General features: G+C 41.1%; 1 protein-coding gene across 1 annotated transcript; it reads left to right on the top strand.

Moving 5' to 3' along the window:
* The first annotated feature begins 11,890 nt into the window (after positions 1-11,890).
* GPR150 (G protein-coupled receptor 150) lies at positions 11,891-16,392 on the top strand. The gene has a single exon (XM_001092934.4). It carries the CDS (start codon positions 14,520-14,522, stop codon positions 15,825-15,827), a length of 1,308 nt encoding a protein of 435 aa, XP_001092934.1. The 5' UTR covers positions 11,891-14,519; the 3' UTR covers positions 15,828-16,392.
* The last annotated feature ends 6,075 nt before the right edge of the window (positions 16,393-22,467 follow it).

A 22,467-nucleotide genomic window follows, 5' to 3' on the forward strand; every position in this document is an offset into this window, starting at 1 on the left:
CTTGCCCTGTCACTCAGGCTGGAATGCAGTGGCACAATCACTGCTCACTGCAGCCTCAATCTCATAGGCTCCGGTGATCCTCCCACCTCAGCCTCCTTAGTAGCTGGGACCACAGGCACACACCACAAAACCCAGCTAATTTTTTAAATTTTTATAGAGACAGGGTTTCGCTATGTTGCCCCGACTGGTCTTAAACTGCTGAACTCAAGCAACCGGACTGCCTCAGCCTCGCAAAGTGCTGGGATTACAGGTATGAGCCACCACACCCAGCCAGACCAGTCTATTTTTTTAGTCTGGTAGGACTAGTCCCTTTGCAATAGTTTTCTTTTTTCAGAATTGTCCTTCCTAGCAACTCTTGATTTTTCCATACAAATTTAGAATAAGTCTGTCTAGTAACAAAAATGAAAAGTTCTGTTGGCCTTTTAAATGAAATCATTAAATGTATAGCCTACTTTAGAGAGTATTTAATTCTTTATGATAGTCATTCTAAAGAATTAGTATGTTTTTCCCTTTATCAAGCCTTCTTTTATATCCCTCAGTAGTAGTCTAAGTTTTCTTCATATAGATCAATTTTTTTGTAAAAAAATTTGAAAAGCAGGGACTTTAAAAAATACCCTCTAGGCCCTACACTATACCAGTTGGTTAGAGCTTCTGAGAGAGCCTGGGCCTGCTGTTCTATTACTGTTGTCTTGCTGGTCAGTCCCTCCAGCCATGATTCTAATGTGCAGCCAGAGGTAGGTTTATTTCCAGTTGTTTTATCAGTTACTGTAATTTTAAGTGAATCTTCCTTCCATTATATCCTCTAAGGGAAGATCTTGTTGTTTATATGTGCACTCCATTTCCACATATTTATTTTGTGCTGAACCACTTCATAGTAAGTAATAGTTTTTCAAGTGATAGATTATTTTCCATGTAAAAATCTTACCTGCAAATAATTATACCCAACTTAATACTTTTTCAAACTGTCTTTGAAGTTTTCTTCATGAGTCAGTTCATCTCCTTATTTATTTGTTTATCATTCTTCAGTGAATTTATATGAGCTTACCTTTGTAATTATGAATTTCTGGGAAATAATTTTACTTTTGAACATATCTGATTTTGATTACATATGTATATACACATGCATACACACACACACACACACATACACACACATTCTGAAGTGAAACCCTTACTAAGAAAGACTGAGTATTAAGGTTAAAATTAAACTATACAAATCCACCATCCATCTCCTAATTAAGCCTAATGAACACAAGTAGCTAAAGTATGGGTGTATATGCTAATAATAGAGAGAAAAGCAATAATAATAGAAATGTGGTCCTGAAAACAGGCTTGTGACGATAAATCTGCTTCATTCTACCCAAATCCTTTAAGATACACATTCATTGTAAGAATTTACCAAGCATCTGCCATGTTTTAAGCATATTAAGTATAGGATCATAATTAGGTACAATTGAATATTCAGGACAATATCTAATTCAGAATGGTATCTAACAATCATGAAAATCAAAAATTAAGAAAACCTTACAAAACCAAGACAAATATGCCAGAATCTGAGAGGAACTGACACTAATTAGAAGCTGGAATGAGAATAACCTTTGGGCTTCCATTTTTACTACCTCCGCGACTCACTTCTTGTTCTAATCTACCATGACCTGTGCTTGGAATTTTGCAGTTGACTCTTAAGAGGTCTCCATGAGTCTGTCCTTGGCTTTCTTCAGTCTGTTCTCAACAGCAGCTGGAGTGAGCCTGTCAAAATACAGATCACACCCCTGGATACTCAAAGCCCCCACTGGTTTCCCATCTTTTTCTTAAAAGCCAGAGTCATTACAATAGCCTATGGGCCCTAAATAATCTGGTAGCATGTTCTCTCTAAGACCGCTTGTCCTCCTACACTCCTGCCTGATTTACTGTGCTCCAGCCACATGCGTCCCTGTTGCTTTCCAGACAGACACACCAGGCATGCACCACCAAGACCTCTTTGCACGTGTCAGGTTTTTCTGCCTGGAGTGCAGTTCTTCCTTCAGATTTTTTCATGGCTCACTGTTATTTCTTTGGTGACATGGCTCAAATGTCACCATCTCACAAGGACTTTCCTGCTTTATTTTTCTCCACAGAAATTATTACCATTTAATTTAGTGTGTCTTTTACATAATTAATGTGTTTGAGCTGTCTTTCACCCTTCCTGACCCTGCTAGAATAAAAACTCCTAACAGTCATGGCATTTTGTCCCTTTTCTCCATAAAGTATCTCAAATGCCTAATACATAGTAGAAGCTTAGTAAATACTTGTTGAATTAATTTGCTGGGAATTACAGCTTTCCAAGTATCACATTAGTTTAGAAAAACAACACATTTGGGCTGTAGCAGGGTGGGGAGTAAAAGGGAGTAGCCTTTTTTTTTCTTCTTTTTTTTTTTTTTTTTTTTTTTTTTTTTGAGACGGAGTCTTGCTGTGTCACCCAGGCTGGAGTGCAGTGGTGCCATCTCAGCTCACTGCAACCTCCAACTCCTGGGTTCAAGTGATTCTCCTGCCTCAGCCTCCCAAATAGCTGGGACTACAGGCATGTGCCACCAAACCCAGCTAATCTTTGTATTTTTATTAGAGATGAGGTTTCACCATGTTAGCCAGGCTGGTCTTGAACCCCTGACCTCAGGCAATCTGCCAGCCTTGGCCTCCCAAAGTGCTGGGATTACAGGCATGAGCCACTGAGCCCAGCCAAGGGAGTAGTTTTCTTAATAAAGCAAAGCCTTCTAGAAACAGTAAACTATAGCAAAATCTTGCACAAAAGAGCTAACAAATAGACTCTATCCCCCTTTGTTTTATCTTTTTAAAATCGACACATGTTAATTGTACCTATTGGCTGGGTGCAGTGGCTCATGCCTGTAATCCCAGCACTTTGAGAGGCCGAGGCTGGCGGATCACCTGAGGTCAGGAGTTTGAGACCAGCCTGACCAAACCTCTCTATGTCTTAGTAGAGACATGGAGAAACCCTGTCTCTACTAAAAATACAAAATTAGCCGGTGTGGTGGCACATGCCTGTAGTCCTAGCTACTCGGGAGGCTGAACCAGGAGAATCACTTGAACCCAGGAGGCCGAGGTTGCTGTGAGCCGAGATCGCACCATTGCACTCCAGCCTGGGCACAAGAGCGAAACTCCATCTCAAAATAAATAAATTAACTAAATAAATAATTATACCTATTTATGGACTACAGTATACCTCCATACATGTATACAAGGTGTAATGATCAAATCAGGGTAATTAGCATACCAAGTACCTCAAACATTGATCATTTCTTTGTGTACATTCAAAATCTGTTCTTCTAGCTATTTGAAAATATATAATAAATTATTTTTAATTACAGTCACTCCATAGTACTATAGAACACTAGAATGTATTCCTCCTATCCTGCTGTACTTTTGTATTCGTTAACAATCTTTAGTTATTCCTCTGTCTCCTTACCCATCCCCACCTCTAGTAACCACTATTCTACTCTCTACCTCCATGAGATCAATGCTTTTTTTTAGCTTCTACTTATGAGTGAGAACATGCAGCATTTATCTTTCTGTGCCTGGCTCATTTCACTTAACTTAATATTCTTCAATCTCATCCATGTTGCTGCAGATGATAGAATGTCATTCTTTTTATGGCTAAATAGTATTCCATTGTGTATATATACCAAATTTGCTTTATCCATTCGTCTGTTGATGGACACAGATTGATTCCATACCTTGGCTATTGTGACTAGTGCTACAGTAAACATGGGGTACATGCATCCCTTTGATGTACTGATTTCCTTTCCTTTGGATATTTACCTACTAGTGGAGTTACTGGATCACATCATAGTTCTATTTTTAGTTTTTTGAGGCATCATTTTACTGTTTTCCATAATGGCTGAACTAATTTACGTTCCCACCAACAGTGTAAGAGTTCCCCATTTTCCTCATCCTTGCTAGCATTTGTTATTTTTTGTCCTTTTGATAATAACCATTCTAACTGGAGTGAGATTACACCTCATTGTGATTTTATCTTTTTCTATTGAGAAAAAGGCTAGATACTAAATATTTTAGTCTTTGTGAGCCATACGGTCTCTTTCACAACTACTGATTTCTACCGCTGAAGTGTGAAAGCAAGCAAGACAATATGTAAACAAATGAGCATGGCTGTGTTCCAATAGAACTTTGTTTCCAAAAATGCAGGATTTGACTTGTGGACCAGCATTTGCTTAATGCTGGGCTAGAACGGTTCACAACTTTGCTGCAAATTGGAATCACCTGAGGATGTTTAAAAACTTTTGTTGCCTGGCTCCTACCCCAGGCTGCAGGAGTTTTAAAGCTTCCCAGCCTGTAATCCCACAACTGTGGGAGGCTGAGGCAGTCAAATCACCTGAGGTCAGGAGCTCAAGACCAGCCTGGCCAACATGGTGAAACCACGTCTCTACTAAAAATACAAAAATTAGCTGGGCATGGTGGCCCGTGCCTGTAATCCCAGCTACTTGGGAGATTGAGGCAGGAGAATCGCTTGAACCAGGAGGCAGAGGTTGCAGTGAGCTGAGATCACATCACTGCACTCCAGCCTGGGTGACAGAGCAAGACTCTGTCTAAAAAAAAAAAAAAGCTTCCCAGGTGATTCTAATGTGCAGCAAAATCCGGGAATCACCAGTCTGGGACCTTGTTATTCAAACTACCATCCTCAGAAAAGAAGCATCCGTATCTACTAGGAGCCTTATCTGCTTTTGTTTTTGTTTTTGTTTTTTCAATGGATTTTGTGTTCTTTCTATTGTTTGTGGTTTTTCAACTTATTAGACCCAGAAGATCCTCATAACTACTAGAATAGATGCAATTTGTTAAATAGCTGCATATACAAAAATTAACGACCAGGCGCAGTGTCTCATGCCTATAATCCCAGCATTTTGGAAGGCTGAGATAGATGGATCACCTGAGGTCAACAGTTCAAGACCAGCCTGGCCAACATTGTGAAAACCCATCTCTACTAAAAATACAAAAAATTAGGTGGGTGTGGTGGTGGGTGCCTGTAATCCCAGCTACTTGGGGGTCTGAGGCAGGAGAATCATTTGAACTCAAGAGGCAGAGGTTGCAGTGAGCCGAGATCGCACCATTGCACTCCAACCTAAGCAATAAGAGCGAGACTCCATCTCAAAAAAAAATCAACATATATCTATAAAAGGAATCACTAGGTAAAAACAAAAATTAGAGAAAATATTACATTCATGTTATCCTATACATATGTATTTATTTGTTTATTTACTTATTTATTTTTGATACAGCGTCTTACTTTGTCACCCAGGTTTGGAGTGTGGTGGTGTGAACATGGCTCGCTCACTTCAGTCTCAACCTCCTGGGCTCAAGTGATCCTCCTGCCTCAGCCCCCTGAGTGGCTGGGACCACAGGTGTACATCACCATGCCCGGCTAATTTTAAAGTTTTTTTGTAGACATGAGAGTCTCACCATGTTGGTCAGGCTGGAAAATAAATTTTAATGAGAGGTATACAAACCTAGATTTTAAAAACTATAAATGTCTATTGAAGTATATAAACAAAATATGAATATGCAATGACAACAGGTTCTTGGACAGGAAGATCTAATCTCTAAATATCTCTTCCCCAAAATTAATGTATAAATTTTGTGCAATTCTGATTTTATTCCAGAAAAGAGATATTTTTGTTTGATTTTTTAAAAAATTGAATGAAACGGTCTTATAGTATTTATGGAAAAATAAATGTCTGAAATAAGTAATAAAATTATGGGAAAATAATATCAAGGTGGGATTAATATTACTGGCTACTAAAACATACTATAAACCACTGAATCAAACTAAGAACTTGGTAATGAGGGGCCATGAAGCAAAAAAGAAACAACTCAACACAAACAAGGTAGAAGAAACTCATGTGGAAAACAGATCATCGAGACCCGTGTTAGAACTGTTATCCCTCTTCTACATTGGCCATACGCATTTGTGTGTGTATACATATATATTGTTTATAATTATGTATGTATTATTTACAATTATGTATATTAAGCTTTCATTAGGTAGAATTTTTACCACCAAAATTTGTTTTGGAGACAGGGTCTCACTCTGTCACCCAGGCTAGAATGCAGTGGTACAATCATAGCCCACTGCAGCCTTCCATCTCCCAGGCTCAAGCAGTCCTTCCACCTTAACCTCCAAAGTAGCCAGGACTATCAGTGTGCGCCACCATGCCTGACTAATTTTTTTATTTTTTAGAGACGGGGTCTCCCTGTGTTGCCCAAGCTTGTCTCAAACTCCAGGACTCAAGCAATCCTCCTGTCTCAGCCTCCCAAAGTGCTCAGACTACACGTATAAGGCATAAAGGCTGGCCTAACCCAATTTTTTTTAAATGTTGCCATTAAAAATCTGAGTCTTAAATAATTATTGGGTCAAAAAATTATAATTATATGCTATTTTAAAAGTAATAAAAATGAGAAAATTTAGATCAGTCATTTAGGATGGCACGGTTACAGACAAAAATAAGAACATTTAGAAAACTATATGATACAACCAAAACTATACTCAGAATAATATTCTTAGCCTTAAACTTTTTATTATTAAAGGAAATTTTAAAACTATTCAATGTTAAAAGTTAGAAAAAATATCCATAAATTTTGCAATATTTGCGGTGAAGTTTTGATATCCTTAAATAATGGTTTGAGATCTGTATTTCCACTTAGAATAGACAAAGATGCAAAGGAATACGGCTCCCATGTTAACAACAACCACAAAAAGAAAAACATAAAGCCAGGAAATCTACAAAATTAAAACTTTTCTTGAGCCTGTCAGAGAAAGGAGATTGCCAGGCAACAGGTGAACTGAATTCAAAAAGGTGGCAAGCACCTCCAAGGACAGGTGAGACCGTTTGCAGAACACAGGAGGAAAAACTTGTAGGCAAAAAAGGGGGTAAAAAAGCAATTGATGCTTTGACATATACTTAAAGGCCAAATGTATATGAAAATAACAGTAGAAACTCTGGGAACCCACCACACATGGTGTGCCCACTGACTAACCAGCTTTCTTGCACGGACTCAACCTGGTACTTAACGAGAAAGATTGGGACAGAGCAGAAGACCTGATGGAGCTCCCTTAGTGGGACGGGTGTACAGACAGAGAGTGGCTGCCTCTTGAGGACAAGCACAAAACCCAGGACTTTTTGTCATACAAAGTAAAACACATCTGCCACTGGGGCAGATCAGAAAACCCTCTCACCCCCAGTCCTCAGCAAAAGGTCAACTGTCACTGGGGAGGGGTAGATTACAGCAAAAGCTGTCGCTGCTGGGGAAGATGGAGAAACCTAATCATGCCCAGCATCTTCTACAAAGCAAAGATTTCTCACAAAAGGGACAAGACCAGGAAACTTGCTCTTGGAAGTTAAGAGACAGAATTCAGCTGCCATAGAGGGAAGGGACAGGATTATGGAGAAACTCCCACGCTTGAGGCTCAGGCCCCCAGGGCCTACGTAAGACGAAGGTTGGAACAGGAAGGCCGAGAAAGCCACCCTGCCCCCATCATGGGCAACAAACAGCACAGGACTTCTGGGAGAGTGGCAGAAGCCTGGAGAGAAACATCCCCATCCCCTCCGCCACTCTGGTGGCCAAGTATGAAGGGCCAGCTGAAAGTTGAGGATGGAGCAGAAACACTGAGAAAAACCTTCTAGCATTCTAGGCCTCATAGGAAATGCAAGATGTCAGTATGGAGGAATATGAAGTCAGTAGAATAATAATGATAACTATAGCAACAACAAAACTTAAACCTAGCTCAACTACTGATTAGATTTACCACCCTGGTAGCCTGATGGGTGAAGAGGCATGGCTATTTTCAGAAGTAAACACTATTTACATCAGTCACTCTTATTCTTTTACATATAATGTCTGGCATTCAGTAAAACTTACAAGGCAAAAGAGTAAAAAAGAAAAAAAAAAAATGCCAATTTTCAAGCGATAAAGCAGTAAATAGAACCAGACTGAGAGATGGCCCAGAGGCTGAAACTGTCAAAGTAACTTTAAAAATGCTCTGATTAATATGTTAAAGGATATAGTGGAAAATGTGGACAACATGCATGAACATATACAGAATTTCAGCAGAGATGTAAACGATTTTAAAAAGAATAAATTGGATACGCTAGAAATGAAAAACATGTCGTTATGGATGAGGAATTCCTTCAATTGCCTTATCAACAGACTACACATAGAAGAAAAAATTAGTAAACTTGAATACAGGTTAGAATAGAGCAGTTTCAAAATGACATCCTGAATTTCAAAAGGTGACAAGCCCTTCTGAGGAGAGCTGGAACAAGAAAAGGGAAAACAGAGAAAAAGAAAAAGTGGAGAAAAATAGAGCAGCCAAGAGTTGTGGGACAGTATGAAATGGCATAATACACATGTAGTTCAAGTCACAGAAGGAGAATGGAAAGAGATAGTGTTGGAAGAAATAATTGAAAAGATAATTGCTGAGAATTTTCCAAAATTAATAAAAGACAACAAATCACCAACCTAAATGTTTAGAGAAGTCCAAGCAGAATATATACAAAAGGCCAGGCCTGGTGGCTCACTCCTGTAATCCCAACATTTTGAGAGGCCACAGCGGACAGATCACTTGAGGTCAGGAGTTTGAGACCAGCCTGGCCAACGTGGCAAAACCCCATCTCTAATAAAAATACAAAAATTAGATAGGCGTGGTGGTGCATGACTGTAGTCCCAGCTACTTGGGAGGCTGACGCATGAGAATCACTTGAACCCAAGAGGCGGAAGTTGCAATGAACAAAGATAAGAAGAAAATCTTGAATGCAACCACAGTAAAAAAGAAACATTCCAAAAAAAGAAACCTGCCGGGCATGGTGGCTCATGCCTATAATCCCAGCACTGGGCAGATCACCTAAGGCCAGGAGCTCAAGAACAGCCTGGCCGGGTGGTGACACTCACCTGTAATCCCAGCTACTTGGGAGGCTGAGGCACGATAATCATTTGAACCCAGGAGGCAGAGGTTGCAGTGAGCCAAGATCACACCACTGCACTCCAGCCTGGGTGACAGAGCAAGACTCTGTTTCAAACAAATAAACAAACAAACAGATAAGAATTACATCATTACAAAGATGAGCAAAATGTATCAAACACTATGCAAACTAGAAGACAACGGTGCAACTTCTTTCAACTACTGAAAGAAAAACTCATCCTAGAATCCTATATGCCCAGCAAAAGTATGTTTCAAAAATGTAGGTGAAATAAAAACTTTATAAGACAAAGAATAAAAATAAAAATAAAACTAAGAGAATGTGTTGCCAGCAGATCTGAACTATAAAAAAAGTTAAAGGACATTCTTTAAGCAGAAGGAATATGATCCCAAATGAGAAACTGCATCTACACAAAGGGAGAAATTGGAAAACTCATACATGAATGGTGGGACTGGCCCAGACTCTATGGAAAACAGCTTGGCAGTTCCTCAAAAAGTTAAACATGAAATTCACATATGACTCAGCAATTTCACTCCGAGGAATATACTCTAGAGAACTGAAACAGGCATTTGCAGAAAAACTTGTACACAAATATTCATAACAGAATTATTCACTATAATGGAAACAACCAAAATGGAAACAGCCTAAAATAGAAAAAACCCAAATATCCAACAGCTAATGAATGGATAAACAAAATTTGGTGTATCCACATAATGAAATATTATTTAGTCATAAATAATGAAATACTGTTACATGCTACAATGTGGATGAAACTTAAAAACATTATTCAAAGCAAAAGAAACCAGAAACAAAAGGCTACATTATGTGATTGCATGTCTATGAAATGTCAAGAGTAAGCAAATCCATAGAGTCAAAGGAGACTAGTGGTTTCCAGGGGCTGGGAGAGGAAAATAATGTGTATGGGTTTATTTTGGGAATGATTTAAAAGTTCTGGAATTAGATAGTGGCAGTGGTTGCACAAACTTGTAAATACACTAAAAAGCACTGAATTGTATACTTTAAAATTCTAGATTTTATGAAATATAAATTATATCTCAATTGTTAAAATGAAGAAATAATGAAATGTTTTCATCTATGAGGACGACAAATGCTAATGATGCTCATATTGTTTTGTGGCTATGGGGAAAAAAGACACATACATTGCTTGCATCCCTTGTCAAGGATAACTCAGTACTATATGTTAAAACGCTTTAAAAATGCACGTGCTCGGCCTCAGCAATTCCAATGACAGGATTTTATCATAAGGGAATAATTGAGTGCGTGTGCTAGGATGTAGGTGAAGAGATGTTTTTCACAGAATTATTTATAAAGTGAAAATGAGAAAACTTTTGTCTAAGAATAGGGGGTTATTTAAATAATTGTAATCCATTCAACATTAAACAGATAATTATATCATATTTTCACTGACATGGGAAGTGATCCAAATACAATCTTAGGTGAAATGAAAGCAGGATATAAAATGTTGTATGCAGTGTAATCTATTTCTGTAATATATAGATCTAGTCATTATAGTCTAAAGTATATATCACTGAGTATTAACAACAGTTTGAGCAGTATGTTGTGTTTTTTGTATGTGAATATGTATTGTCTAATTTTTCTGCAATTAATATGTACTGCTTTTTTAATTTAAAACTACTGAATTTTCAAAACATATACATCAAGCTTAATATCATCTATATTGAGACAAAGTGGCATTATGTGCCCCTGAAATGATGCACTGATGACAGTATTACCTATGTAATGTTTCTGCCAGAAAAGTCAAATCCAAATATAATTATGTGGAAACAAATACAATTTTAAGGATATTCTGCTAAACATGTGTCATGGACTCTTCAAATGTCAGCATCCCAAAAAGCAAGACAGGCTGGGAGACTATTTAGGTAAAGGCCACTAAATAAGTATTACAATTAAATACAATTCATTATCTTTGATTATGTACGGCACATTAGATAAAAATAAACCTATAGAAAAACACATTTTTGTAAAATTGGCTAGAAAAAAGAGAAGAATAATAAGCTTCTAGAAAGGAAAAAACAATGATCATATCTAAGCAAAACATGAATCAGATGGCTTCAGTCTTCTCCACACAAACACTTAGAAGCCAGAAGGGAATGGAGCAATGCCTTCAAAATTCAGAAGGAAAAGATTTTCAAAAATAGGATTCTAAACCCAACCAAATAATCAGTTAGGCAATAGGATAGAATAAAGAAATTTTCAGACATGTAGGATCCCAAATAGTTACCCTCTCTCAAGAAGTCACTGAAAGATGCTTTCTTCCCAAGCAAGAAAATAAACCAGGAAAGAAAAAAAAAATCCATTAAATTAGAAAATAAAAGAACCAGCATGAGATAAAGGAATCCCTAGGATGATGCTGATGTGAAATGCCAGGATGACCACTGGCCTAGAGGGCAACATGTCCAGACAGAATCTGCATGACTCAAAAAATGAGTACAATGAGGTCTCTTACCACTTAGTTCTCAGGCTTTGTACAACCTTGTAAACCTTATGAAATATTAGATGATGTGTTCTACCAAAAAGGAAGAAATCAAGGAAAAAGACCAGAGATCCAAGAAGCAGGAACTGCAACCCAAGAGAAAGGCAAAAAGTTTCAATAATGACAACAAATGCAGGTCTGCAGATGGTAGTCCTGCAGTAGACCTCGGGAGAAATTAGCCCAAATAAGAGAAAAATGAAAGTCTCTGGTAAAGAGGTTTCTGGGAAAAAAAACTAGAGCTGCTATATTACGTTATGAAACTGACCTTGTAGAAATTGTATGGGGGGCTATTTGAGGGTACAGGAAGAATTAGCTATGATAACAATGAAAAGTAAGAAAAGGCAATTATTAACTTTAAAAATAACAAAAAAATTATATTCACAATATACAACACTCAACTGTGAATATTTTTATTTCATAATAATATAAACACCAAATGTAAGTCTAACCCAAAATTACAGTATTGTTCTAATGGTATGAGAAATGGAAACAGTAGTGACAGAGGTGTGAGAAGTAAGTCTTTATCTAGTAAGAAGTTAACAGATAATATATCAATTTGTTAAATCAATAGATAGCATTACACAAATATGATTTACTATTATGAATTAAGTCAATGCCAGAAGAAAGAACAAATAGAGTCTAAATCGGTTCCCACTAGAAAGAGATAAAGAAGTGGAGATGTGTGGAACAGGAAACTCTTTATTAGCCTTCTAGTTCCATTTGACTTTTAAAACTCTGTGCATGTATAATTTTAATAAGAATTAGTTTAGGCCAGGCCCAGTGGCTCATGCCTGTAATCCCAACAGTTTGGGAGGCTGAGGTGGGCGGATTATTGAGCCTAGGAGTTTAAAACTAGCCTGGGCAACATAATGAAACCTAGCCTTTACAAAAAATACAAAACTTAGCTAGGTGTGGTGGTGTGTGCCTGTAGTCCCAGCAACTTGGGAGGCTGAGGTGAGAGAATCACCTGAGCCCAGGAAGTCAAGGCTGCAGTGAGCTATGATCATGCCACTTCACTCCAGCCTGGGCAACAGAGTGAGACCCTGTCTCAAAAAAGAAAAAAAAAGAACCAGTTGAAAATCAATGTTGTATCAGATCTTACTAAAGTTAAGTTCTGTGAAATGTAATTTCACTGTAGTCATTTTGAAATGCTAATATACAAAAGCATTTCAACAAATTTGAGACAAATGATAGACTATCTTGAGAAACACTGAAATGATATTAGCTAGGAAAATCACTGCATGATGAGCATTGCTCAGAGAAGACTCCCTGGAAGAAGTGCATTGTAAACTGGGATGATGTGTGTGCATAGAAAAAGGCCTTGGACAAAAACTTCTAAAGGCAGAGTATGAAAATCAAACCAGATTTTCCAAGGCTATCACTGTAGCTCTTTCTTAAATGTCCCACCAGGAACACTTATTCCTATGTCTCCACAGAGCTTCCTTGGGCTCCTCTGGACAATACTGGCATAGTATAAAAGGAATTTTTTCTTAGGTGATAGATTTATAGTCAAGACAGGAATTTATGCTCGAAGTTATCTGAAAAGCATCATATATCCACTAATTCATCAACTCAACACATACCCACTGATAACTACAACGTGTCAGACCAGAGCAAGGCACCACAAAGATGATGATGAAAATAAGCAAGGTTTCTGGCCAAAGGACAATAGCTTGGGAAATGGGATTCCTACAGCAGCTGGCAGGACTATCATGGAACCCACCAAATCTTCCTATGCCATAAATCTTAGAGTTCCAAATGTTTCCTCAGCCTGGGAATGTGAACCCCAGAAAACACTCATACCTCCCTGGCCCCCAGGCCAGGAAGTACAGGAAATTCTACTTTCACCATGATTAATGTGGAGGGTGCATAAAAAGACAAATTGATGCTTGCAACAGGGAAATTAAAATGTGTTTGTGAGGAGGCAAGGCTAAAATGAAAGCAACAACATTTAATCTAAACCATTTCCTGTGACTTGGATTTCTTTTTTAAAAAAATTGGCCGCCTTATCACTTTCTTAGTCACCTTTTCTCTAGGCTTATTGGAGGCGTAGCCCCTCCTAGCAACTTCCCATCTGGTGGAAAACAGAATCAAGAGAATGAGGAGTGGATGACGCATCCTTCACTGGATGAAAATATTAGGGGAAAAGCAATAAATGCACTGTCATTTGCATAAAACCTATTAATGCCCTCTTCAGACTAATGAAATGAATTTTACATCACCAAGAAAGCAGCTGTGACCCACTGCTCCTAGTAATGAGAAGTATTTAGAACGATCTGCAAACCACTGCCATTCCTAAAAGCAACATCATTGACTTTAGTACTCTCTAATTAAAATACTTTCATTCTTGGACAGAGAAGACACATCTTGATCAAAATTCAGGTAACAGGTCTCCTCTTTGCTCAAAACGCTGTTAGGTTTCTTGTGTTCCTGTTTTTCTCATGCTCATGCAGATTCATGGCATTTCAAACCTTTAAAATCAAAACTAATGTCTTTTCTATTTTTTTCCTACTGGCAGTCACATTGGAGTGGTGGGGGCGGGTGGTACAATCTCAGTCAAGAGGTCCTCTCTCGTGTGGGTGCTGGGATAACATTGGCCGTATACAATGATCAAGCAAAGCGACCTTCTGTCCTGCTGTGTTCTACACGTAAATAGAGAACGGATGAGGTTCTCAGAGCCCAGGGGTCCGCGGCTTCCGCGAGGGTAGCGTCGGGGGGCACTGCAGAGATCGGAAGAGTATCCGCCGGGAATGGGAGGGAAGACGCGGAGAAGGTGGAGAATAGGAATCATGTGTGTTCCTCGAGTGTACAACCCACATTTGAGTGACAAATGACGAGGACAATCGACAAAAACAACTAAGCGCAAAGCCGCCCGAATCCATCTCCCTCTCTGTGCGTGTGCCTTTTCAACTAACTTTGGGAACTCGTAGACCTAGCGTCGCTCGCCGCGCCGCCTCGCCTCCACTTTGGTTTCCCGCGTCCTGCCCGCCCTCTTCGGTGCCTCCTCTTCGTCCGGGGCAAGGATGGAGGATCTCTTTAGCCCCTCAATTCTGCCGCCGGCGCCCAACCTCTCCGTGCCCATTTTGCTTGGCTGGGGTCTCAACCTGACCTTGGGGCAGGGAGCCCCAGCCTCTGGGCCGCCCAGCCGCCGCATCCGCCTGGTGTTCCTGGGGGTCATCCTGGTGGTGGCGGTGGCAGGCAACACTACAGTGCTGTGCCGCCTGTGCGGCGGCGGCGGCGGGCCCTGGGCGGGCCCCAAGCGTCGCAAGATGGACTTCCTACTGGTGCAGCTGGCCCTGGCGGACCTGTACGCGTGCGGGGGCACGGCGCTGTCGCAGCTGGCCTGGGAACTGCTGGGCGAGCCCCGCGCGGCCACGGGCGACCTGGCGTGCCGCTTCCTGCAGCTGCTGCAGGCATCCGGGCGGGGTGCCTCGGCCCACCTCGTGGTGCTCATCGCCCTCGAGCGCCAGCGCGCAGTGCGTCGTCCGCAGGGCCGGCCGCTGCCCGCGCGTGCCCTCGCCGCCCTGGGCTGGCTGCTGGCGCTGCTGCTGGCGCTGCCCCCGGCCTTCGTGGTGCGCGGGGACTCCCCCTCGCCGCTGCCGCCGCCGCCGCCGCCACCGTCCTCGCAGCCCGGAGCGCCCCCGGCGGCCCGCGCCTGGCCGGGGCATCGTCGCTGCCGCGGGATCTTCGCGCCCCTGCCGCGCTGGCACCTGCAGGTCTACGCGTTCTACGAGGCCGTCGCAGGCTTCGCCGCGCCTGTCACGGTCCTGGGCGTAGCTTGCGGCCACCTACTCTCCGTCTGGTGGCGGCGCCGGCCGCAGGCCCCTGCGGCTGCAGCGCCCCGGTCGGCGAGTCCAGGCCGAGCCCCTGCACCCAGCGTGCTGCCCCGTGCCAAGGTGCAGAGCCTGAAGATGAGCCTGCTGCTGGCGCTGCTGTTCGTGGGCTGCGAGCTGCCCTACTTTGCCGCCCGGCTGGCGGCCGCGTGGTCGTCCGGGCCCGCGGGAGACTGGGAGGGAGAGGGCCTGTCGGCTGCGCTGCGCGTCGTGGGGATGGCCAACAGCGCTCTCAATCCCTTCGTCTACCTCTTCTTCCAGGCTGGCGAGTGCCGGCTGTGGCGACGGCTGCGGAGGCGCCTGGGCTCTCTCTGCTGCGCGCCGCAGGGAGGCGGGGAGGACGAGGAGGGGCCCAGGGGCCACCAAGCGCTCTACCGCCAACGCTGGCCCCACCCTCATTATCACCATGCTCGGCGGGAACCGCTGGACGAGGGCGGCTTGCGCCCACCCCCTCCGCGCCCCAGACCCCTGCCCTGCTCCTGCGAAAGCGCCTTCTAGGTGCCCGGTGGTCAGAGACGGGTCATCTGTCGCTGAGGCGCAACCTCCAGGGAACTCGAGGCCTGCCAGGGTCTGTCCAGATCACAAGGGGCAGGAGAGTCTGTGAGAGAGTGACACTGAAGTTGTCCCCTTCCTCCACTCTCCTATTCCGTTCTCATGTTTACATTTCCCTACGCTCTTCCAGTTTCTCTTCTTCCCTACAGTTCCTCTCATATCTCCCCATTTGGAGACAGCGAGACACTGGGAAGTTGTAAAAATAAAAAGTTATTTTTGCAGTTTTCTTTCACGCATTTATAGTGCTCTGGATAAGACCATTTATTTTTGCTAAATTACCCAACTTTCAGTATTTGCTGTGTTATCATCTGTATTTACTTATTTTGAATCGTGCTTAAATCAAATGTACCTTCGGCACCTGCAAGTTTGCCTTTTCTTTCCAGGACGAAAATCCCCACATTGCTCTCCCTGGGGAGGCTGAGAATTATACCAGTGCTGTCAGAAATGTAATCATGCTGTCATTTTAGAGCCACAGAGTATTTGTAAAATAAAAACCTTCCCAACGGAGCAATTGGGACTTTTTTTTTTTTTTAACATGGTAATGTGTTTTCTCAGAAGAAAATCACTGTGGCCTTTATTTCCAGTCTAGTTTCCACTTCAACAGAAGCTGAGGGTGTAGGAAGGAAACATAAAAGCTTGACTTTGTGTCTTTCAAATATACTTGGTTTCTGTTGGAAATCGTCCCTGTGCCCCCAGCAGCCTCTAAAGGTATAATGCTGTGCCCGGATGTAGGCTCTCCATACAAAGTCCCCAGCAAACCAGAGAAAGGAAGCTTCAAGGTGGTGCATATGGGTGGGGCTCAATGTCCCAGATGGAGCCTCAAAGAGATTTGCAACTAGGAAGGAAGTCTAAACCTCAGAATGCTGCATGCATATATAAAATTCCCTTGTTAAAAAAAAATGAATTCAATGCCTATTGGTGTGAATAGCTGAGAACAAGGTCAAAGAGTGGATTTGATCAGTAACCTCTTCCTCTCAACTGTTCTTGATTCTAGACAGAAGTGGCATCACTTTTGAACAATATATCCATGTGTTTATCAGTGACTTTTATATGAGGATCTAAAGCTTTCCATTACAATGTTTCTTGTTCATGCACAAATGCAGGCCTAAGATGCAGAAAGGAGAAATGATTGTTTAAAGCTCTTTGTAGCGCCAATGCTCTCTGAGGGCTGTTTTGTTCACTAATATATTCCAAGTGCTTAAACAATGCTTGACATGTAGTAGGCTGTCAGTATATATTTGTTGAATAATTCATCATACGAGTTAGAGATAGAACAGATAAAAGACATACGAAAGAAAATCTTTACAGGCCGGGCGCGGTGGCTCAAGCCTGTAATCCCAGCACTTTGGGAGGCCGAGATGGGCGGATCACGAGGTCAGGAGATCGAGACCATCCTGGCGAACACGGTGAAACCCCGTCTCTACTAAGAAATACAAAAAATAGCCGGGCAAGGTGGCAGCGCCTGTAGTCCCAGCTACTCGGGAGGCTGAGGCCGGAGAATGGCGTGAACCCGGGAGGCGGAGCTTGCAGTGAGCTGAGATCCGGCCACTGCACTCCAGCCTGGGCTACAGAGCGAGACTCCGTCTCAAAAAAAAAAAAAAAAAAAAGAAAATCTTTACTAAGCTTGGTTTACCTTCCTCCAAAATTTTGACAACATATGTTACAGAGTTGTAGCTTTTCCTTCCTCTCTTTGCTCCTCCTTACCCTGTTGAGGATGCAATGGTCTGCAAAATACCAGGAATAAATCAGCCAAAGAGAAGATACAGTTGTTTTCATGAACCCAAGTCTAGATTATAGCATTATTTATTCATTAATAAACATTTATTACCTGCTTATTTTGTACCAGTTAATAAGCCAAGCATTGGAGATGATGAGATGAATAAGGCACATTTTTCCCTCAAAAACGTTATAGTCAAATGTAGGAAACGATCTGACAATTACACAACAGTGTCACCTGTGTTATAACAGGGGCATCCAGTCAGGGTGCCGGAAGCACTGAAAAGGAGAATCTGACAATCTTGGGGGACTATGAGGGGACATTAGGAAAGACACGCCAAAAGAAGCTCTTGAAGGCTGGTTTGAGGGTGACCCTTCAAGTCAGGAAACATGTTCTAGGCAATGGGAATAGCACTGCAAAGCATAGGGGAGACAGAATATAGCATAGTCAAGTAATGACAATAGCTTTAGGGTGCCTTTGGGGCCTGACCTAATGAGATATGTGGTCAGAGAAATTCAGCCTGGACCCAGTGAAGACAGGTCTGTGTGCCAAGCCAAGAAAGCAAAAAGTAGCCTTTAAGAATTTAATCAGTTATAATTTGACCAAATTTGAATTTTAGAAAGGTCATCTCAATGATAGCATGAAGGATCACCAAATGGAACGGTAGAGGGGAAATCTTAGATGCAGAAATCGAGGCAGAATCTCAGAGTCTTCAAAATACGATTCCTAATGTTGGACCACTTCGAATGCTCTCAACGGAGATAAAAATTTAAAGCAGCTGAGACACGTTTTCTGTTTTCTGCAGTTAAGACTACCCTGACAGAAAAGCTGACTCAACTGGCTTCAACTTATTATTTCACATGACAAGAAGTCTGGTGGTAGGGCTGTGCCAGCGTTGGTTAAGTAAGTAGCTCAACTTCATAATCAAGGGCTGTGATGGTTAATTTTATGTGTCAACTTGACTGGGTTAAGGGATGCTCAGATAGCTGGTAAAACATCATTTCTGGATGTGCCTGTGAGGGTGTTTCCAGAAGTAATTAACATTCAAATCAGAAGACTGAGTGAAGATCAATCCTCACCAGGGGCGGCAAGCATCTGTTGAGGGCCCACCCAAATAGAATGAAAAGACAGAGGAAAGGTGAATCCTCTCTCTCTCCTTGGGCTGCGACACCCATCTTCTCTTGTCCTTGGCAGTTCACTCCTGTTCTTTGGCCTTCAAACTCCAGGATTTATACCAGCAGCACAAACCTCCACAGCCCCCATTCTCAGGCCTTCAGACTCAGACTAAACTTTACCACCAGCTTTCCTGGTTCTCCAGTTTGCAGACAGTATATGGTAGGACCTCTCAGCCTTCATGGTCACATGAGCCAATTCCCGTAATACATCTTCTCTTATATATCTATATGAATGCTATTGGTTCTGTTTTTCTGGAGCAGCCTCACTCATACAAGGGCTCAGATCCTTTTCCTCTTTCCAATATGCCGTCTTGAGTGGTGGACTTGACACTCAGGCCAGTTCCCCTTGCGGTCACAAAATGGCTGCTGCAATTCCAAGCATCACATTCAAATGTAGCAATGTCCAGAAGAAGAAAGATTTCTCTTTTTTGTACCCTTTATAGAAATGAAACAACATGTCTCAGAAGTCCCCAATAGACTCTCCTAAATTACTTATTTGCCAGAACTATGTCACATGTCCATATTTAGACCTATCATTGCAAGAGAAATGGAGCCACCATGATTGGCTTGAACATGGAACTGAACATATGAATTGCATGGAGGGAGGGATGAAAAAACTGAGGCTCTACAGTAAAGAAAGAAGAGGAAATGCCAGTTAAAAAGGCAAGACTAAAACTTTTAAACTATTGCAAAAGTGTTATCTAGATTGGTTTTTACAATACAACAGGTATTCAGCTGATTGTTACCTAGAAATTTTGAGAATTCTTCATCTGGGTTGGAAATATAGAATACCAACTCAAGAAGTTAATTTGAAATCCCATTAAACTGATGTTTTCCTAGATTTTGTAGATTTAGTCAAGCCTAATTTATATAGAAATTCTTCTCTTCTATAAATAAGGAACTTCCTCTAATTTTAGCCAAATCTGAAACTTGAATATATAACTAGATGACTTGGTTCCCATCCCTGGAGGCATTTGTAGGTTAGGAAATTTGAGACATTTTCCCTCAGGATGGCCATCCTATTGGTGTTAACCCTAATCTGCATTTCTACAGGCAACACAGAGATTCAGTTCTGTCCTAGTCAAGGAGGTCCCTGAAGGTTATTCAGATTTAGATTCTTGCTAGAGTAGAACATACCATTCACATCACACAGCAAAGGCAAATACACAGGTTGACCCCGAAATTTCCCTCCTTTCTAGGTTATCACTCAAATAGGAAATGACTAGAAGAGAAACCAGATCTACATACTTGCAGTTTGGAAGAAATCAAAGTTGCCCTATAAAATAGAAATAAACCATCCCTCTATTCTGTACATTTTTTGGAGTTAGATTTTAACCAAACTACTGCACACAGGACTTCAGGGAACACTTTTCATATAGATGAAGATGTGAACATTACCAGCAGAGTTGAACAATGTGGTGGTCCTGATTTTATAGAACTTGAAAGACTAAATGCAAAGAATTCTACATCTTAAAAAAAACCTCAGTAACATAAGGCCAAAATAAGTAAATATGATTTACGATGTAATTTGAAATGGAAAGAATGCAGAAAACACCCAGGAGTAATAAACCACACTAGTGATTAGTTATAAACAATATACAAAAAATAGAATAGTCTGGCTCATTTGTGGAAGACAGATTTAAAGCATTTTTTTCCTAAGGTATGTCCTAAGAAACACAGAAGATGTTAGAAAATTTGAGGAGTTTCCCTCTGTTCCTAAAAATGTTCTGACTTGATCAAAGGGAAAATATTATAATAAAAATGAATGGTCTTCTTAAATTAAAATATATTTTGCTGAGTTGGGAGGCAATATAATAGAGTGAAAAGAGTAGAATATTCAGAATCTAAAGACCTGAACTTGACTTTCATCTGTACAGTTAGTAGCTGGGGGACTTCTGGTGGTTTGCTGAATATTTTTGAGTCTTGGTTTTCTCATCAAGAAAATGGGAGCTAATACTATGTCCTTCATAGGATAATGTGTGTAAAATAATTGATTGGGTGGAGGTGAGGGGAATCTAAGTTTGTTTCTTCAGATTCCCTCAATACATGATAGCTAATGTTATCTTCTAACACTGGGCTATGAGGGATAAAAATCCAGTTGAATAATATTACATGAAGGAAAGCAATAGATCTTGGAGAATTGTCATGGAAAATTAATGCAGCAACAGTGGTACTTAAAAGTAGGGAGTTGGGCCTTACAGAGGAGTAGTGGGCATTGTTCATTGCCTTCCTAGCATTTATTTCTCCTTTTCTGACAGTTCTCAGATTCTTATTACAATGTCTATACCTTTTATAAACAGTCAGCACTTTGAGAAAACCCCAGTGCTCTCCAACTCCAAGACTGTGACTTGATTAGTCTATGCCATTGGAGTAATTTCTCATCCCTCTCACCACCATATCTTGCTCAGGAATGGTCATGGGATACAATGAGAGGGAGAGAAGTTGTTCAGGGAATCTAGGAAGGAACCTCTTAACTCTTCTGGGAAAGCCATAGAAGTTTGCATGTTCAATGTCTCTCCACACTAAAGGTAAATGAGGGAGCATGTAACCCTAATGGCTGCTGGCAGCCACTTCTCACCAAGAGGGAAGCCAGCCACAAGATGAAGTTAACATCATGGATATGGCAAAGTGGAGAGATGAAAAGAACTTAGGTCCTTAATGAACTCACTGTGGTGACAAGACCAAATGTCAGAGGCCTGGCTATTGGATGTCATTGGAAATAAGCCAATACAATTTCTTATTGCTTAAAACAGTTGAGTTGAATTTTTTGTTATTTGTAGCACCAAGCAATCTCTAACTGAAGTAGAAGTTTGGCAAGAAAAAGAGAGTCCCATTTTAGCCTATTGCATAATGGCTTATGTTCTTTATCAAAAAATAGGAATATTCCAAGCGTACTTTTATTTAGTCCATCAACCAGTATGTACTGAGGCACTACATTGGACATACTATATAGTGAGTTATTTCTCACTATATAGTACCAAGGGGGGATGGCTTTAAACCATTCATGAAAACTCCACCCCCATGATCCATTGGGCACAATGGGGCAAATCAGAGAAGATCACAGTTACAACTCTCACATTTTAAAAACTATGTATTCTACAAAGAACCATAATTTTTATGGTAAGCACTTTGTTGAGAAACCTCAATCTACAATTATCATTATTTTTATTTTTAGAGACAGGGTCTCACTGCCACTCAGACTGGAGTGTGGTGGGGCAATCACAGCACACTTCAGTCTTGAACTCCTGGGCTCAAGCAATGCTTCAACCTCAGCCTCCTGAGTACCTTGCAAGTGTGAGCCACTGTGCCTGGCTTCAACCTACAATTATTAAGGTTACAGAATATTATTTGCAAACTCTTTCTATTGCTAAATTTGTTAATTAACTCATTCAATTATTTGATATTTATAAAGGATCCATTCTATGCAAAGCACTATATGAGCTTTATTACATACATAGATATATATCACTTATCACAGATACATGTTTCATTTAAAATAGCTTTTGAGTGAAAACTTAGGACCAATTATTGTTATTATGCTGCCCTTTTCCATGTATAGATTGGAAAGTGACAATAATAAAATGTGATGGGGTAGTGTATTAGTTCATTCTCATACCACTGTAAAGAAATACCTGAAGCTTGGTAATTTACAAAATAAAAGAGGTTTAATTGGCTCACAGTTCTGCAGGCTGTA

Source organism: Macaca mulatta, chromosome 6 (genome assembly GCF_049350105.2).
Source record: "Macaca mulatta isolate MMU2019108-1 chromosome 6, T2T-MMU8v2.0, whole genome shotgun sequence".
NCBI classification, from domain to species: domain Eukaryota; kingdom Metazoa; phylum Chordata; class Mammalia; order Primates; family Cercopithecidae; genus Macaca; species Macaca mulatta.